At 36.5% G+C, this 20,073-nt stretch overlaps 1 protein-coding gene across 2 annotated transcripts in view; it reads left to right on the forward strand.

The window, feature by feature from the left end:
- YTHDC1 (YTH N6-methyladenosine RNA binding protein C1) overlaps positions 1 to 20,073 on the forward strand; it is a 31,698-nt gene that overhangs the window by 10,345 nt on the left and 1,280 nt on the right. Inside the window, exons 5-16 of one of the 2 annotated variants that reach the window (XM_016191398.2) lie at positions 1,531 to 1,620; positions 2,048 to 2,101; positions 2,713 to 2,807; positions 6,516 to 6,624; positions 6,703 to 6,820; positions 11,731 to 11,815; positions 12,677 to 12,843; positions 15,295 to 15,377; positions 16,337 to 16,373; positions 16,446 to 16,509; positions 16,619 to 16,681; positions 18,377 to 18,511. In XM_016191398.2, coding sequence (XP_016046884.1) covers positions 1,531 to 1,620; positions 2,048 to 2,101; positions 2,713 to 2,807; positions 6,516 to 6,624; positions 6,703 to 6,820; positions 11,731 to 11,815; positions 12,677 to 12,843; positions 15,295 to 15,377; positions 16,337 to 16,373; positions 16,446 to 16,509; positions 16,619 to 16,681; positions 18,377 to 18,511 — 1,100 coding nt within the window. The remainder of the gene's footprint in view (positions 1 to 1,530; positions 1,621 to 2,047; positions 2,102 to 2,712; positions 2,808 to 6,515; positions 6,625 to 6,702; positions 6,821 to 11,730; positions 11,816 to 12,676; positions 12,844 to 15,294; positions 15,378 to 16,336; positions 16,374 to 16,445; positions 16,510 to 16,618; positions 16,682 to 18,376; positions 18,512 to 20,073) is intronic. The other variant, XM_007530331.3, reaches the window with a different exon arrangement.

A 20,073-nucleotide genomic window follows, 5' to 3' on the forward strand; every position in this document is an offset into this window, starting at 1 on the left:
GTGTAAGATTTCCACCCAAGCTATGGGATCATAGCCAAGTTGTTTCCTTCTGTAAATGAGAATAACGGTATTATATATTTCATAATTTAAAAAATTTTTGTTTTTATCTTATTTACTGGATAGAGACAGCCAGGAATTGAGAGGGAAGGGAGTAATAGAGGGAGAAAGACAGAGAAGACACTGGGAACACTGCTTCACCACTTGGAAAGATTCCCCCTTGTAGGTGAGGACGGGGGTTTGAATCTGCATGCTCTGGCTCCTTCATAAATTTCTTATGAAGATTAGTAAGAATATATATATGAAGTTTTTCTTATAAAATTTTTATACAGCCAGAAATTGGATGTAAGCTCATAGACTTCATTTTTTCAGGTTCCCCCCCCCCCCCACTGCTTATCTGGCTTATTGTGATATGGGGGAATAAATATGTGACATTAAAGCCTCAGGCATGCAAGTTTTTTGTATAATCATCATGCCATCTCCCCCACCCCTATTTTCATTCATAAATATTTGTATAAGTGTTCTCCCTTCATAGAGCTTACCACCTATCTAAAAAGTCAAAGAAGTTAGGGTCTGAGTGGTAAAGCACATGTGCAAGGACCAGGGTTCAAGCTGGGGTTGGCAGCACAAACAGTAGAGAAGTCCTATAGGTTGCCGGTGACTCTAGTCTCCGTCTTCCCTTCTAGCCCTCTGCTTCTGTCTTCTATAAAAAAATTAAACAAAACAACTCCTTCTAGGATTAATAGAGTCATCTAGACACCAAGCCCGAGCAATAACTCTGGTGGCCAAAAAAAAAAAAAAAAAAAACGTTTAGGGGGCTGGGCAGTAGCGCAGCAGGTTAAGTGCACATGGCGTTAAGTGTAAAGACCCGTGTAGGAATCCCAGTTTCCCAGTTTGAGCCCCCAGCTCCCCACCTGCAGGAGGGGGAGGTAGCTTCACAAGCAGTGAAGCAGCTCTACAGGTCTCTGTCTCTCCCCCTCTCTGTCTTCCCCTCCTCTCCATTTCTTTCTGTTCTATCCAACAATGACAGCAATAACAATAATAACAACAATGATAAACAAGGGCAACACAAGGGAAAAAATGGCCTCCAGGAGCAGTGGATTCGTAGTGCAGGCACTGAGCCCCAGCAATAACCCTGGAGGCAGAAAAAAAAGTTTATAATAACATCCATCAAAATAGAAAATAAATACTAAACAGACAGGAGAACTTATTACTCTTCCAGATTCTCCTGTATATGCTTATCATATATATGCTTATAAAGTTTCAAGATTAAACTTAAAATGGTCCTCATGATAGGTAGTGCAAATTTTTGCTAACTGTTAAAAGAATTAGAACTTTTTCTAGAGAAACACAGGCGATTTTAAAGATTTTAATGGTAAATGTTAATCGAATTGGAAAATAGAGCATTAATAATTCAGGAAGGGCCATGTAGAATTCAAGCACATAATGAGTGAAGCGTTTATTGTTTTTATTTTGTGTGTGTGTGTAATATATTTTAACATTTTAAAAAATCTTTGTTTAAATGCATTTTAGATGAGAAAAAGAAGGATAAGAAGAGAGCTAGAGGCATATCTCCAATTGTTTTTGATAGAAGTGGAAGCTCTGCATCAGAGTCATATGCAGGTATTTCATCTTTAGTGATTTGTTTCGGAAAGTACATAGAAGCTGAAGTGTAGTGTGAATTTGTTCATATTCATTACTATTGATTTTTGGCATGTTCAGTGTAATAACTTGAGAGGAAGTAAGCTTTTTCTTATTGTTTGAATCTTATTTTGTTACTGCTTAAGTGGAGTTTTATTTTTATCTTGGAAGATGATGATTCAGTAACTGGTTTTCTGAGTGGTAAACTGGTATGTTTTTATCAAATACAAACAACCCAAAAACCAGGACACTCACTCGTACGCATTGAGGTGTATTTTGTGAGGGGCTGGGGTAGGGGGTGCGCTACGAAGAATTTGTCTTGAATGAGAAATTTATGTGACAAGTGTAGAAATTTTGTCTTGCCTCTATTAAAGCTCAATCTGAACAAATGTACTTTGGCTAAATACAGGTTCAGAAAAGAAGCATGAGAAATTATCATCTTCCGTTCGTGCTGTCCGAAAAGGTATCATTTAAATTTGAAATTTTTTCCATTGCATGCTACATAAAGTCATTATTTTCCCTTTATTGGTTCTCCATTAATGGTTGGTTTTAATGTAGTAATGTTCTGATATATTAAAGGAAAAAAAATAATGAAGTCTTAACATAGACCTCGTTGTTAACTTCTTGTTGCATAGTTTTTAAACAATAACAACCATCTCAAGATACTTTAGTTTTGGATGGTATATATTTTTAAATACCAATATTAAGTCAGTCTTTAACTGAAAATGTGAAAAAAGAAAGCTTTATTATTTGAGTCAATTTTCATATATATATATATATATATATACATACACACACACACACACACACATATCTATATATACACACTATCTCATGCTTAAATATGGATCAGGTCTATCAGAACATTATTACATTAGGTTTACTTTCTTAGAGTGTGCTTATTTGTTTTCTTAGCTTTGCTTTTATGTGTATTGTGGCCTAGTTTTCCAGGTTTAATGAGTACATTTTGAAAATTGGGTTATGGAGGGCTAATTTCCATTAGTACAATTTAAACACCTTTAAATAATAACGGCCTCTGGTTAATTAATTTGGACTTTTTTTTTTCTTCCCTAGATCAAACCAGTAAACTCAAATATGTTCTACAAGATGCAAGGTTTTTTCTCATAAAGAGTAACAACCATGAGAATGTGTCTCTTGCCAAAGCTAAGGTATTAGTATCAGTTCTGTTTAACCTAATCTTGACATTTTCAAGGTTTTTTTTTTCTCTTGTTGGAATGTCTACGCCCCACCCCATCCCCACAAGAGGGGATCAGATCATTGCCTTAGACAGCAATCTTGTTGGGACAGTTCATCTACAACTCCCTCATCTGCGATGTTTCCTCTTCTCAGTGAATTTTAATATGCTACCCTCTACCTACTCCTTGGTTGTTAATTCCCACCTGCCTGTGATGTATTTGGAATTGAGATCAGTTCTACATTGAAGAGTCTTTTCCACTGTTGCCATAGCTTTGAGAAAATGTGTGCGTGTGTACGTGTACGTGTGTGTACATATATGTATGTGTAAATATATCCACTTATATAACTTCATCACTTTTTCTTTGATGGTTGGGAGGGGTTTTTGTTTTTATTGAGAGGTTAATGGTCTACAGTAAAGTTTTTTTCTCATCACCAAAGGTCTTTGTCCCCATCCTCACCTCCATAGATAACCACTGAGTTCTCCCACAGTCTTAGATAGAGGCTGACATTTTGTTTTTCACATTCATACATTCAGTTCTCTATATTTCACATATGAGGGAACCATTCTGTAGTTGTCCTTTACTGCCTTACTGCTTTACTAAGCAGTCTTTTCCATTTCCATCCACTTTATCCCAAAGGACACAATGCCATCTTTTTCTTTCTTTTTTATTGCTGAGTAACACTTTATTGAGTATATATATCCTATAACTTTTATCCTGTCATCTTTCAAAGGGCATTTTGGTTATTTCCAAGTTTTTGCTGTTGTGAATAAAGCCGCTGTGAACATGGGGTGTATATATCCCTTCAAATCAGTGTTGTTATGTCTTGGCTATATTCCAAGTAGTGGAATTGCTGGGTCATAAGATATTTCTGTTTGTATCTGCTTAAGGATTCTCCATACTGTTCTCCATAATCGCTTCACCAATTTGCACTATCACCATCAGTGTAGTTGTCTCTGTCTCTGTCTCTCTCTCCACGGGATGGATGGAGTCTCCCAACTACATCTTTAATGATAACGTCCTAATATTTTTCACCAATGTGTTCTGTGTGTTTTATTTTTAAGAATTTATTTATTTATTCATGAGAGAGAGAGGAGGAGAAAAGGAACCAGACATCACTCTGGTACATATGCTGCCGGGGATTGAACTCAGGACCTCATGGTTGAGAATCCAGTGCTTTATCTACTGCACCACCTCCCGGACCACTTCTATGTATTTTAAAGTTTCAGATTTAATATCCATTTCATTGAAAAGTCCTTCACCTCCTTTGTTAGGTTAACCTTTTTGGATTCAGTTGTAAATGGGATTACTTCCTTGAGTTCCCCTTCCTCTGGCCTGTCTTTTGTATAAAGAAATGCTACAGATTTATGAGTATTTGTTTTTCTAGTAGTTTTTTGGGAGAGTCTGGGATTATCTAGGTATAACAGCACATAATCTGCAGGTAATAACAATTTAACTTTGTCCTTTCCAATCTGAATTACTTTAATATCTCATTCGTGTCTGGCTGATGACGAGGACTTCTAGGACTATGTTGCATAAAAGTGGTGAGAGAGGACATCCTTGCCTAGTTCTTGGTTTTAGGAGGGAAAGCTTTCAATTTTTCCCCGTTAAGCACAATGTTAGCCATGGCTTTTTCAAAGCCTTTATTATGTTGAGGAATTTCCTTCCACTCCCATTTTCTGAGGGCCTTTATCATACATGGATGTTGGACCTTTAATGCCTTTTCTACATCAATTGATAAGACCATGTGAGCTTGATCTTTTTGTTGATATGGTGGATTACATTGATTTGAGGATGTTGAACCATCGTTCTTTCTGAGAGGTGAATCCTACTTGGTATTGATGGATTTATTCTCTTAATGTATTGTTGGATTCAGTTAGCCAAGATTTTGTTGAGCATCTTTGCATCAGTGTTCACTAGGGATATAGGTCTGTAGTTGTTTTTTGGTGGAGTCCCTGCTTATCTACTAGCTGCTGAAATTACCTTTTCATATGTCTGTCTTACCTGTCATAGTTTGGGGGGGTTAGACCAGACTGGTCAGGCAAATCCCCTGCTACTGTGGTGTAACTCCTCCACCAGTTCAGCAGACTCACCCAGAGGCCATATGCCAAATCTCAGGGGTTATCCCTTCTCATGGTCAGCACCAGGCACAGCCTTAACTGTTGATGCTCAGAGGCATTGTTTGGTGTCAGAGCTCCCAGTCTTCCTTTGCTTGGCTTCAATCCTGCACCCCCTTTCACCCTGGCCAAACACATCAGCACCTACCTGAGGCCACTGTCTGCGGAAGCCCTAACTGCATTTTAGTGAGGTTTGTGGGTTTGATATATATATTTATATATTTTTGGATTTGGGGGAGCAGGGAGTCTTTACTGTCCACTAGTCCATAGCCATTGAAATTATAAGTTTTTCAAACTAAAAAGGGCTTACTTTGAAAAAGCTTACTGTGAACTGCTAACGTATTACAATTTTCTTTAGTTAATCACTTGGCTTATATTGATATTTGTTTTATACTTTAAGATTCTTGGAAAAAATCATTTTTAGTGGAGAGTTTCTTTTATATTTAGAAGTAAAATCACTAGAAGAAAGGGGAATGTTAGACACTTCCCAGACCTTATGAAAAAGATAGGCCCACTTACTGTAGGATGTTAATTTTCTTTTTGTGTATGCTAGGCAACTAAGTAGTTTCCTATGCTTATCTGACAGAAATTGTTTTTACAGACGTTTAGAAAATTAAAACTAAATCAAAGACTCAAAGGGAGAAGGGAGGAGCAATAAAAGATTGAGAACCTAAGTCTGGTGGAACCAAAGGATTGTTTGGTTGAGGGTGAAATGTGGAGATGTGTGGAAATGTACCTTTATGACAGCAGACCAGCAAGTTGACATTTCTTGATTTTTTTTTTTTGAAATTTCTTGATATTTTAGAAATATTTTTTTATTTTTATGAATGAGAGAGAACCAGACTATCCCTCCTGCATATGCAGTGTAGGGGATCAAACTCAGGTTGTCACATTTCCAAATCCTGCACTCTAACCTCTTAGCCCACCTCAAAGTTAAGCAATTCCTTTACTTAGAGATTTACTAATAGAATATTTCATAAGGCAGTTTTTTAAAACACGTTTTTAAAGATATATATATTTATTTTGGGTAGAGACAACAGAAGTTGGGAGAGGGAGGGAGAGAGAAAAAGATGTGCAGTATTTCACTACTTTTCAAGCTTCCTTGCTGTAGTTGGGATGGGCTGGGTGGGGGTGTTGAACTGGATCCTTGTACACTGTATTGTGTGTGCTCAACCAGGTACATTACCACCCCATCCCCCAGCAGCTTTCTTTCCTTTTTTTTAAACCAGAGCACTGCTCAGCTCTGGTTTATAGTGCTGTGAGGGATTGAACCTGGGACTTTGGAGCCTCAGGCATGAGAGTCTCTCTGCATAACTATTATGTTATCTAGCCCCCCCCCCCCATTGCAGCTGGTTTTACTGGCTTTGTTTAGGTTAGTGATTTTTTTTTTCCTTTCCCAAATTTTAAATATATTTTATATTATTTTGATACTGATAAAGCTACATAAGCATCTCTTACATGAGTTTACAGTACTAATTCAGTAGCTTTGATATTTTGCGAATATAATTAGAAACATGAACAACCGGGGTACTTTCCATTTGTGATCTTTACATTATTTGTATAGGGTGTGTGGTCCACATTGCCGGTGAATGAGAAGAAATTAAATCTTGCATTCAGATCTGCAAGGAGTGTTATCTTAATATTTTCTGTCAGAGAGAGTGGAAAATTTCAAGGTAAGAAAAACAATAATTAATTGTGCATATGTGAAAATGTTTACTGTTTGCATATTATATTGTATTTGATTCTTTTAGGATTTGCAAGACTTTCTTCTGAATCACATCATGGAGGATCTCCTATACATTGGGTGCTTCCAGCAGGAATGAGTGCTAAAATGCTGGGAGGTGTTTTTAAAATTGACTGGATTTGCAGGTAAAATATACACATCAGTGCTAATAGTTATAGTTGCCCTTAATTTGTTCTGTTTGTTTTTCCATCTTAAAACTTTTATTTGTGTTTAATAGTAGGTTACAAGGTGGTAATATTACAAGTGTATAGCTTCTACCACATCCACCACCAAAGTTCTGTATACTCACCTTCCCTCCTCCTAAAGATAACTACCACAGTTCACACAAGTCATAAAAATAGTTTACTTAAAAAAAAAAGTTTACTTGGTTCTGAGTTTTTTTTTCCCTCAAGTGCATCAAAGAGTCCACATAAGAGTGAAATTGTCCAGTAGCTGTCTTTCCTCTCTTTACTTATTTCACTAACCACTCACCTCCATTTCCACCCATTTTGTCCCAAAGATCATATAACATCTATTTTGACTGCAGAGTAGTATTCCATAAAGTATATATCCCATACCTTCTTTAGCCAGTCATCTGTTGATGGGCATTTAGGCTGCTTTCTTTCAGTCTTTGGTAGGTTAGAGAGCAATTGAGAAGGGAGTGCGGAAGGGGTGGGGGGACCTACTTCACTGCTTTTGAAGCTTCCTCTCTGCTTTTGAGGAAAGGGGTGTGGCACAAACCACTGCCTGGCCCGAAAGTAGTATCAATATAAATAAAACAAACACTTCAGATACTGATTTATGTAATTTTAGTGCTTTTAAGTCACTTAGTTGTCGAGAAAATAGTTACTGTTTGACTTGGCTAACATTTTAGAGATTCAGTTCTGCTTTTAGAGAAGTAAGCAAACCATGTTTATTTGGCATTGTACCATTTTGAACCTAGAATAATTTAGAGTGGAGTTTATTGTAAAACATTTAATTTTGAATGCTGTGGTCACCATTTTAAGTGTACTTGATGACATGCATGAATTTTTGCCTATAAAAATTTTAAATGTTTTTATTATCTTTATTTACTGGATAGGGATAGCCAAAAATTGAGAGACAAGGGGGTGATAGAGAGGGAAAGAGTAGTCTGGGAGGTGGCACAATGGATGAAGCATTGGACTCTCAAGCATGAGGTCCTGAGTTCAATCCCCACCAGCACATGTACTAGAGTGATGTTTGGTTCTTTCTCTCTCTTCTCCTGTCTTTTTCATTAATAAATTTTTTTTAAAAAGGGGGGGGAGAGAGACAGAAAGACATCTGCAACACTGTTTCACCTTTTGTAAAGCTTTCCCTCTGTTGCCTATAAAGTTAATTAAAGTTAAATAAAAATTACCAAGGGGCCAGGAAATGGCATGCCCAGTTGAGCTCACAGATTACCATGTGCAAGGACTTTGGTTCTAGCCCCTGCTCCTTTCCTGCTTTTAGATTTAAATTTGGTAGCAGTTTATAGGAAAGTCCTGATCATTTCTTAACAGATATAAAAAGGTCTATGGAGAGGTTTGTTGCTCTTTAGTTTAATGACTAGAACAGTGTAGTCTCAAGAATATTTGGAAATGCTTCTTTTTAAGGAACAAGTGACAAAATCATTACTCAGTTTTAGGTGGGGTGCAAGACATTTTACTTTAATCTTATTTGGTCTACCAACCTTTACTTCTGTATTTTTTACAAGTTTTTTAAGCATAGGTTTACATTATTGATAGCCTTTTGTTTTCATTGACTAATTTACTGACTTGTTTGAACTCTGTGTACCAATAGAGGCACAAATAAAAAGCAGTTAACCTACTAACATTTTTTAAATAAAATTTTATAAAGCAAAATGCTTTTAAGTTAGTACCTAGAAAGAACAATTTTAAATTTTAAAAGCTATGATTTAATATTTGTTATACTCAATTTATGTTTAATAGTAAATTTACAATATATAATAATGGTTCTCGAAATGCCATGTTGCTCTATTACATTTATGTATTCTTGGATAAGTCATTTATTCTCTTAAATTAGTTATATTTGACTCAGAATTTTAACTTTAATAAATGTACCAAGGTGTCCCCCACCCCAAGATTTTGCTCTCAGCAATAATAACTACTACTCTTTAATTTTAGATACAGCTACTTGAATTTTTATTTAAATACCCATGGGATTTAAGAATACTTTGATTTATTTATTTATTTATTTTAGTGTGGTTTCTGAATCATTTGTATCAGTACTGCCTCATTGCTAAAATGCAAAATCCTTCCAAGTCTCCAAATTTGTTGAATCCCAAATGGACTGGGATTTTATAAACTCTGAAATTTTAGGGTGATACCTGTTAATATTAGTAGATAGGAGAGGAACCATAAAATAGTGATTTAAGTTGCCACTGAGAATCAGCTCAGAATAATGCCAAATCTATTGAATTATTCATGCAGAATTAAATCTACTGGCTATATTTTTACTCACCTTTTTCATTTTATAGCCATTTCAAATAATCCTTTTCTCCTCTTTCAAATTTCTCTATAACTTTTAAAAAATATTTTATTTATTTATTACTGAGAAACATAGGAGGAGAGAAAAAGAAGAGCCAGACATTACTCTGGTACATGTGCTGCCGGGGACCGAACTCAGGACCTCATGCTTGAGTATCTTATGCCCCATCCACTGCACCACCTCCCAGACCACTTCTCCATAACTTTCATAATTAAGTCATTTTCCACTACAAAGAGCCTCTGTAGTCTTGTGTTCAATATGTCCTATTAAGTTATTTAAAATCAGAGTCACTCCCTGTCTCTACTCAAAATACGATTAAGTGTAGGTAGCTTCATTACCATCTTTTTTTTTTTTCTCCCCTTTGCCATTATTGTGGCTTCACTAAAGCCTTCCCCAGCATGCTGGAGGTGGGCTCAAACATGAGTTGTGCCAAGACAAGTAAGCACACTGTCCAAGTGAGTGTGTCAAGTATATTGCTTGCCCATGCATGTCTTTGTAAAAAGTGACTGTTGATTTGCCATTCTATAGTCTGCTTTTCATTCGTTTTGTGGAGACTATATGCAGCTTTACTGCTCCAGGCCACATGGTTTTCTGTTTGTTTTAGTGATTTAGTAATTGGTTTACAAAATAACAAGATCATAAGAGTACAGTTTCATACCATTGCCACCACTAGAGTTATGTTTTCCCATTCTCTCCACTGGAAACTAGTAGTTCTCCCAAGGTCACAGATATGGGTTGAATATTATTCTTCCCTTTCTCCTTCTCTCCTTCCCTCTCTTCCTGTCTAATGTATTTGTTTGCTCATTTTTTCCTATGGTCCAGCCTTCTCTTCCTTTCTAAGTCGCTCATACATCTACTACTACTTCCAATGTCTTCCCTTTTTCTTTTTCTCTCTCTGGGTCCTGATGGAATTGGAGCTTAGAACCCTCTAGTCCTCTTGCTCAAGCATTTCTTCCCCTCTGAAAGTATAAACCAAAATTCTTTTGGGGGTACAAAAGATGGGAGTTCTAGCTTTTGTAATTGCTTCACCTCTAGACTTGGATGCTGGCTGGTTGATCCATACCCCTAGCCTGCTATCTTTCCCTAGTTGGGTAGGCTCTAGAGAGGCGAGACTGTCTGTCCAGGAAGTTCAGGATGGAATTATATAGTAGCATCTACAACTTGATGTCTGAAAGGCAGTTAAGATAAGAAGTAGAACAAACTGCTTAATAAACTGAAACCAAAAAGTAGGATTAGAGCAGGTGAGAATAGGGATTTTAGGGTAGTAAGCTGGGAAGTCAGCTTTAGGTATGTTGCTAGGGGCCAATGAATTTAGTGATTTTTGCCTGAGCTGAATATAACATGGCTGTGGGCTAAAAATATTGTTTGGGAAGATGTAGTCAGAGTTGAAAATAGAATTAGAAAGCTGGGTCAGGGCAGAGAGTAGCTCCCAAATTTAGAGAAAATACATAAATACAGTTAACTATTTACCACATCAATCTGACCAATGGCCTATGTATATTTATATTTAGCACAGTAGTCTTTCTAACCTCCTTGTCCCTGTCAGTCTGAGCTCAGTCTGGGCACAGCTGGGAACATTCTGGGCTGCATTCATTTCTGGACCAGTCTTCCTCAAGTGGCCTGCCCCAGCCTTTTTTCATAACGTGGGGCAGTCCGTACGTACCATTGCTACTTTATAGTGAGGGCACAGTTCTTGATAGACCTTCAAAAGGGCTTATAACAATGTTCCTGATGGAAGTTACCAGTGATGGTTGAGAGAGGAGTCTATTAAAAGCCTAGGCCAGGCCACATTTTAATTCAGAGAGAGGAATAGACACACTTCCTAGATAGTGCTAGGGCTGCAGTCTCAGTCACACATTGCAAGGCACGTGTTCTACATCGTTCTTGTTCTGTAGTCTTTTATTTTATTTTATTTTATTTATTTATTTGTTTATTTATTTATTTTACCAGAGCACTGATCAGCTCTGGTGTATGGTGGTGCAAAAGATTGAACCTGGGACTTTGGAGCCTCAGACTTGACAGTTTGTTTGCATAACCATTATGCTATCTATCCCTGCCCCCATCCTGTAGTCTTAATGACATTGGGCCTGCCATTTGTCTTCCTCTGATGTTTTTGCCTCAGACCACACATAGTTCTCTGTGTATTGCTTGTGAAGTACAGTGGTTAATTTTCAGAAACCACTGAAAAAAAATTTTCCAGGCTTTTGAATTTGACAAATGTCTCTTGAATGTAGAACTAATGCCACTAAGGAATATCATTCCAGTTGACTTAAACATCACATATGCCTGTATTTTTGGACTTTGGATATTCTATTTCTGTAACTTATTTGCTGCATTTGAGAATGTTGTCATTTGTAGCTGGATAAGAGCTTGTGTCTGAAGGAGCTCCAACATAGAGAATCAGCTGTACCAGTCTATGGTATTCTTTAAATATTAGTCACAATTAAGTCATTATTAGTGTTGATATTCACTGTAAAAATAGTGTAACATACTCAGAATGTTTTGCAAAAAAAAAAAAAAAGGACTGATAGTACTGCTTTTTTTCTAGACGTGAACTACCCTTCACGAAGTCAGCTCATCTCACCAACCCTTGGAATGAACACAAGCCGGTAAAAATCGGACGTGATGGACAGGTTGGTGATTTTTTTTCCCTTTAAAAATGATATGATTGATAATCCTTTTAGAGATAAGGAAAACGTTCTTACTTGGAATTTGATTATTGCACCTGCCTCTGGTTAGTAGGACCTTCACTTATGTTGAAAGATAAGTTGCTTTATGTACTTCCATTAGTATAATCGGAGCAAAAATACTGAAGTGGATTTTCCTGCTTTTATATAATTTTTCATTTATTACATTTTGTGTAATACATTTTAGAATGTTATTAAGCATCTTTACTGGTTTTATGACAAGAAGATACATATGTATGTTTATATTCAGTTTTTCAAAACCTGCATGTAAAATTAAATGTATGTGCAGTGGTTTAAAAGAAAACCAAATCTTTGACTGTCATGCTTTCTACATGGGATTTAGGATAAAAATGTTTTCATTACGTAAGTGAAAATGCTATTAAGTGAAAAAGCAAACTTAATGCCCGTTAGTCTGCTTCATAGCTAATTCATTTCACTGTGCTTAACGTAATGATGTCATTGGCACATACTATCTTTTCCTCAGTGTATTTGAACCTGACAGTTTCGTATTTTGCATAAAGAGGTATTTTTGTTTGCAGAGGGCAGTTGTCAGTGTTCTAAGTATCTGCATCTGGTTACTTAATTTTGGAGTTTTTACACATGTAGTGTTTACTCCAAATAGGAGAAGCATTTGAAAGGCTGTTTTCAAAACCTTTCAAACTAGTTCATTTGAATCTCATATGATCTTCCACTTTGGGGACAAAGTCTCCTAGATAGTTTCATTTTGTTTGCTTGTGTCAAGGAAATGGCAAGCTATTGAAGTTTCTCTTATTTTTCACCTTTTGAACTTTTTCTTTCCTGTTCTAGGAAATTGAACTTGAATGTGGAACTCAGCTTTGTCTCCTATTTCCCCCTGATGAAAGCATTGACTTGTATCAAGTCATTCATAAAATGCGTCACAAGCGAAGAATGCATTCTCAGCCCCGATCACGAGGACGTCCATCCCGTCGAGAACCAGTCCGGGATGTGGGAAGGTTAGAAACGTTCTTTGGACTGATAATAGGCACATGTATCAGAATAACATGATGGAGGAATGTGATTCGTCAAAAGTTTGTCCTGCGGTAAAGAAGAAGGAGAAAATCCTCAAATCAAGCTGCATGGACTAGTTTGTGGCTTCATTGAGGATTTCACATGGTCACCTTGGTCTCAGTCATTTTTCAAGAGGAAAATGAGAATCTTTCCTAATGCAGAGAAAAATTTATTTGCTAAAGAGTGATAACCCGTTTAGATTAGATGCTATCCTGATAATACAAAGTGTACAATTGAAATGAGGTAGGCACCTGTTGCTAACAAAAAGCTAGAAAAGGAGGAAGAGGAGGAAGTCTTTATTTGCAAAAATTGCTAATGTTTTGTAAAAAGCATTTTTCTTTCAGGTATGTCTGGATAAGCCTTATCAGATATGGGACTTTTAAAAAAGGATCACTAATATTTTTTCAGAAGATGACGCCTCATTTAGAGGATAAAATATTTTAAGTTATTTTCATAATCAAGAAGAGCATTATTGGGACTATTTCAGATTTTATCACCGTGATGTGTTTGCCCCATTGCCAAATATCTAACATGTACCCTGTGAATTCATACATCTTGCTGAGCTCCTGAAAACAATAGGTTCTTTCCAAAGGTGATCAAGTGGCCCTGGGAGACCCGGCAACAAACCAAAAAGAAGGGCTGTTGCTGTGTCTATTTACAACTTTTCCAGATGCTGGCAGTTCCTGTGGACTTAAAGTGTGTTTTAGAGGATCACCATGGTTATTGATCACTACTTTATGAACTAAACAGCATTTTCCAGGAAAAGGGGGTTTATCTTGTTTCAGAATTGGAGAAGTCTTTGCAAAGAACTGATTTAAGCCCTACTACCCAACACCTTCCCTTGTATAGATTTGCATACTGCTAAATCTAAAATATTCTTCTAAAGACTGTTGGATGTATGGTTGATGAGATGAAACCTTTAGTTAAGTTTCCTCTTGGTGGAAACATCCTGTGGTAGGTACAGATAATCCAACAAGAGTCCCTTTTCTTTGAGCTTAAAAAGGACACTGTGAAGTAGGTAGGAGGAAACCTGGCAGAGCCCCTTTACTTTGGCCTAAAAGGACTGAGCACCAAGATGTCTTTGCAAGTTTTAAGCTAAGAGGTTTCCAGAGCAATACAGTATATACAAGTGAAGTTTTTACCTCAGTTTTGCAATGGACTGCAAACTATACTTATTACACCACTACACCTTCTCTCAAGCCTGCCAGGGCCTCCATATATGTATGTGGCTTACAGCTTAAAGTCAGTAGTTGGACTACTATATGAACTGTTTCTATCATGTTTTATACCGGTCGTAAATGCACTCCCCAAACTACAAGAAAGCGGTATGTTTATTTTTTAAACCAGCCTTTAATTTTCTTAGTCTTATTTATTGTAGATGCAACTGTTTTTATTCTGTTGGGGGTGAGGGGTGGTTGGGGCTGTTACAGTTTGAGTGGACCTGTATGATAAAAATTAATCACATTTGATATTTTGGAAAATGGTTGCTAGTGATGACAGTTTATTATAGCTTCTGTTTGACATAAAGGGTAAAGAGATAATTTATTACCTTAAAAACTTGGGTGTTTTGCTTTTATTTTGTGTAGTTTTTTTTTATTAATTATTAAGTGCTAAGTAAAATGAAGTACTGAATGTATTACATTAACCATTGAGTTATGGAAGGCAGTTAATAGCCCTCCGCAAACAGTAAAATTTCACCTTTTAAAGAGTACATTTTGAATTTGTCTTATGAACTGTTAAAACTGCTCCATTACTTGATAGTTTTATTTTTAAGACATTGTGTGTGGGGGACAAAAGTCCCTCAATTCCTGAATGTTATTAACTAGAAAATGTTTTTTTTTTAAATTAAGATTTCACAACTGTAAAGTCATTTTCAAATAAGCATCAAGTTTCTGTATGACTGAAAAGTATAATTTTGTCACAGATATTTAAGAAATTCTCAGTGTCTACCTTTTATACAAAAGTGACAGTAAGTTCAAATATATAGATTTTATAGTTAACTTTTGTGTAATGATGAAACCCCCCCCCATTTTCACTGAATGAAGACTTTGAGAAAGTTTTAATGGTTAATGTGGATATATAATATGAGGGCAGCTCATTTATCTTTGTTTAGAATACTAAAACGTGATTGCGTATTTTGAATAGGTCAGTCTTTGCAATTCTCTCCTTATGAGAGGATTACAGATGATATCTGCTTCTAGAAATACAATTACTGGTTTATAGTAATTTGAGGAACTTTAGCAATTTAAAAATTACTTGCTAACCAAAAGTTAGGGTGTTCTTTTGAAGGAAATAATGGGCTATTCTTTGTACTTACTTCTGTCAGAAACTCTTGCTTTACTGTTTGTTCTCCTAGCAGTTTTTGGTTTAATTTCTAATGTGTCTAATTTGTGTAGGCGTCGACCAGAAGATTATGATATTCATAACAGCAGAAAGAAACCAAGGATTGACTATGCCCCTGAGTTTCACCAGAGACCAGGTTAATATTTTATAATCCTGCAGATATTTGACTTAACATTGATAAAAAGCACATATACAGTCTTCTACTATATTTCTACATCTTTCAGAGTTAGGAAACTTTAGGGCATAACTACTTAAATTTTAGGACATAATTAAAAGTTCTTAGTAATTCTCCCTCTGCTTTAAGATTGTCTACTGTGAATCATTACATTGTTAATTACTAATTTAACTATTGCATGAATGGAAGCTGCAAATGTTTAAAGATTAATTGTAGTTGGGAAGCAGTGGTATTAGTCTCTGTCATACATTTTCTTTCTTATGTTAGTAAGTATTTAATGTGCCATATAGCTTTAAAACATGCTACATCTTATAAATTAAAGGTTTTTGACACATGCTTTCAGAGAAGTATAGGAAATATTTTATTGTTCTCTGAAAGTTTGCTTTTCAGTTAGGTCTTTTCCTTACCAAAGATTTAAGAAAAAGACTTGAGGAGGTGTATTTATTTAAAGGAGTGATACATTTAGAAAAATTAAGCGTTTTGGAAATCGTTATCATTTAAAAATGTATACGTATAATCTTCATTTTTGCAATTTCATTTTCCTTCCTATTACACTTGCATTTAAAAAGCTATCTGTGATCAACTTAGCACACAGCCTATATATACCCATGGTGGAAGATAAACACAGTGTTACAGTGTCCTCCAGTCAAGTCCTTTGTCATTACTTTATGACATAGAATGAAGAGATTTTCTACCTAGTGGAATTGGGGTATGGATTTAGAAAATCCATATTGAAAATTTTTCTGACACTTTGTATTTCTGTGATATCAGTAAGTGGCTTAGTTACTTTCTAGACTTTGAGAAGAAAATCTGAAAATGGAACAATACAATGATAGTATCAATGTATTTCATGGGAAGAATTGAGTGGTAAGGAAGGCATTAAAAATTTTGATTTACTAAAATGCTTGCTGTTTGAACAGGGTATTTAAAGGATCCACGATACCAGGAAGTAGACAGGTAAGTTGGGTTCACTCTTGATTAACTTTGAATTGCATTGTTGGAACTAATCTGTGAATTACCTGAATTTAGTTTCACAAATCTTATTCCCAACAGACGATTTTCAGGAGTTCGCCGAGATGTTTTTTTAAATGGGGTAAGCATTTCATTTGATACATTTAGTATACCCAAAATCAGGATATACCTTATTTTGTAGTTTCAGGTTTGGTTATATCAATTATTGACAGTATCATCTTTCATTTTAGTCCTACAATGATTATGTGAGGGAATTTCATAACATGGGACCACCACCACCTTGGCAAGGAATGGTTTGTATTCTATTTTTGTAAGTTATTTTACTTGGATATATTTTCATTGCTTCCTTAGGATATGACTATTAAACAGTTAACCGTTATGAGCAAAATAGCTCGCTTGGATAGTCTACTGCGTTACCATGTGTGTAATTCCCAGGTTCAAGCCCGACCTCTACTGCACTAAAGAGAGCTCTGGTGCTGTGGATTCTTTCTACCTTCTCTCTCTCTCAAAAAAAAAAAAAAAAAGAGAGAGAGATACACCTTTTAAATTCATGTTTTTAGTGATGAATAATTAATACTGTTTTTAAAACTAAGGACTAACGAGTTATTTGATTCATGTTAATAGTAGAGGCTCTAAGCATTATGATTACTTCAGTAATAGTACAAGCCCTGTCTGACTTGAAATATTTTACCCTATTATTTTTTTGGTTTTGCCTCATGCATGCAGTCTTAGTGTCTGGGACTTTTTCAGTTAGAGACTAGGGAGTTACAGTCCTGGTACTTCCCCAGATGCCTTAATACTCCCAGGTGTGTGTTGGGCACTCACACCTGGGCCACACCCATGGCAATGCAGGTGCCCTACCAAGCAGCTATCTTCTCTGCCCCTACTATTCCTTTAACTCTGACTTTGAAAACTTCACAGTACATTTCTTCCAGTATTATCTGTGAAATTGAGCATTTGTTTATTCTTTGACTTACTATACACTCTTCTTAGAGTATATGTTAAGAATAGCTGAAACAATAATCCAAGAAATAAAAATACTTGCACTATGGAAATAACCATTAACCTCTGGTGTGTTCTTATTCACTGTGTAGTGGTATTTAAAGGCTCATCTGCAGGAATGTTCTGTTTTTTAAGTTTGTGAATAGTGATAGCTTTGTTTTTAGTGGGTAAGATCATTGATTGTAGAACCCTGATGTTTTCCCCCTTCCTCTTCTGTTTTACTGTGTAATCTTAAGCAAGTCACTTAGCCAGCTGGTATCTCAGTTTTCCCTTTTGTAAGCTAGAAATCATTGTGTCTCATGGTTTCTGTATTAAATGAGACATGTAAAGTACTTAGGACAGAGCTTGTCTGCAGTAAACAAAAGCATTTGCTATTTCCTGTAGCTTCTCAGTGATGTTTTAAAACATCATTAAATCTAACCCCCACCCCTTTTAAAGATTTTATTAATGAGAAAGATAGGAGAGAGAAAAAGAACCAGACATCACTCTGGTACATGTGCTGCTGGGGATTGAACTTAGGACCTCATGCTTGAGAGTCTAGTGCCTTATCCACTGTGCCACCTCCCGGACCACGTTAAATCCCCCCTTTTAAAATATTTTTTTCTTTTAAGTCTTCTACTTCTTAATGATTAGAGAAAGGAATGGAGAGGACGGGAGGGAAAAAGAGAGGCACCTGCACCCCTGTCTTACCACTTGTGAAGCTTTTCATCTGCAGGCAGGGGCCAGGGGCTTGAACCCAGGTCTTTGCGCATTATAACTTGTGCACTTAACTAGATGTGGCACCACCTGGGCCCCCCTCATGTTAAATCTTAATAAAATGTGTAAATATACAAATGAAAAGGGTGTTTGGATGAACCATACACTTTCAAAGTAAAAAATGAGAGCAGATTAAATTGTTTGTGACTGGTGGTTTGGATAGCAGAATTCTGATTGATGTGTTTACGGTGATGCTTGGTAGATGCTTACGGAAATGATTTTCATTTTAGACTCCTTATCCTGGAATGGAACAGCCTCCACACCATCCATACTATCAACACCATGCTCCACCGCCTCAAGCTCATCCCCCTTACTCAGGACATCATCCAATACCCCATGAAGCAAGATACCGAGATAAACGAGTAGTAAGTTCGGTAGAAAGCAGAAGTGTGAAGGAACTTAGAATCTGGCAGATAGGGTCTGATTGGGTGGCTCACAGACCTGGGTTCATGTCCATGGTCCCCACCTGAAAGGGGGAAGCTTCACTTACGGTGAAGCAGAGCTGCAGGTATCTGTTTTTCTCTTCTCCTCTACTTTGCTTTCCCCTCTTAATTTCTTTCTGTCCCAACAAATAAAAAGAGAACAAGCTGGCCACTGGGAACTATAGATTCATAATATAGCCACCAAACACCAGCAATAATTCAGGTGGCAAAAACAGTGTACGAAAGAAAAGAATCTTTCTGATAACTTCAGTGCAGCTATCAGATTGTACTGAGTAATGGACTATTAACATATCCTACCTAACTGCAGACTTTTGGTAAAATGTACAACTTGTTTTTAATTTTAAAATATTGTTGATTTCTTTGGATATTATAAGTCATCCTTCTCTAATTGATAAAATACTGCCATTGAGTGGCACGCCTAGTAAAGTGAACACATTACAGTGCACGAGGACTCAGGTTCCAGCCCTCTACCTGTAGGGGGGAAGCTTCACGAGTGGTGAAGCAGGTCTGCAGGTGCCTATGTCTACGTCTACCTTTAGAATTCCCATTTTGAAAGTCACTTGATTGTTAATAATAGATTCCTTGCCTTTTATGTTAAAAAAAAAAGACCCTCAACTTTGTTTTATTAAATACTTAAGAGCTTAATATAGTTTGATTTTGAAGGAGGACTACAACATAAGAATATCTCAAAGAAAAGATAATACTTTCAGATATAGGGCAGGGTAGTCTAACGGTTCTGAAATAATTAATCTGGTGCATCTTTGTATTTTGATTAATACATAGTCTGTTTATGTATTGATACATGATTGTGCTATCTAATATTCATTCTATGCTAAAAGTAGTCCAGAATTGAGTTTTGGAACCTTGGCATTTTAAAGCTGACTTGAAAAAAGATCAAACTAAGTAAATAAAGATAACTTGAGAACAAAAGAAACCAGAGCAGGTGTCAAACTTAGAAGTCTCTACCATGACAACATGTACTTAGAGCTGTTAATCTTCCTTGTTCTCATCTTGTATATGGAAATTCATATGGAACAGGCATCACAGTTTTGGTGAAATGCGTATTTTCTTAAAAGATTTATCAAATTCCTGAAATTCTTTGTCAAGAATAATATGGAATGTTCCAGTTCCCAATTTGCCCTAGGAGGACAGAATTTCTGCAGTTCAGTTCATAACCTCGCAGGAAAAAAAAAGAGAGTAGGGTTCATCTATAACATTGACATGTAGCATAACTGGTGGCCCATATATGATAATTGGTGGGTGTCAGTAGATGATTACTTTGACCTAAGTCTAATGGACTTGAATAGAGAAATTGCAAAATTAGGGGCTGGGTGGTGGCGCACCTGGTTGAGCACATGTGTTACAATGCTCAAGGACCTGGGTTCAGGCCCCCAGTCCCCACTTGCAGGGAGAAAGCTTCACGAGTGGTGAAGCAGTACTGCAGGTCTCTCTTTCCTCTCTCCTTCCCTCCCCATCCCCCTCAA

The sequence above is a fragment of the Erinaceus europaeus genome, chromosome 3 (assembly GCF_950295315.1).
Source record: "Erinaceus europaeus chromosome 3, mEriEur2.1, whole genome shotgun sequence".
NCBI lineage: Eukaryota > Metazoa > Chordata > Mammalia > Eulipotyphla > Erinaceidae > Erinaceus > Erinaceus europaeus.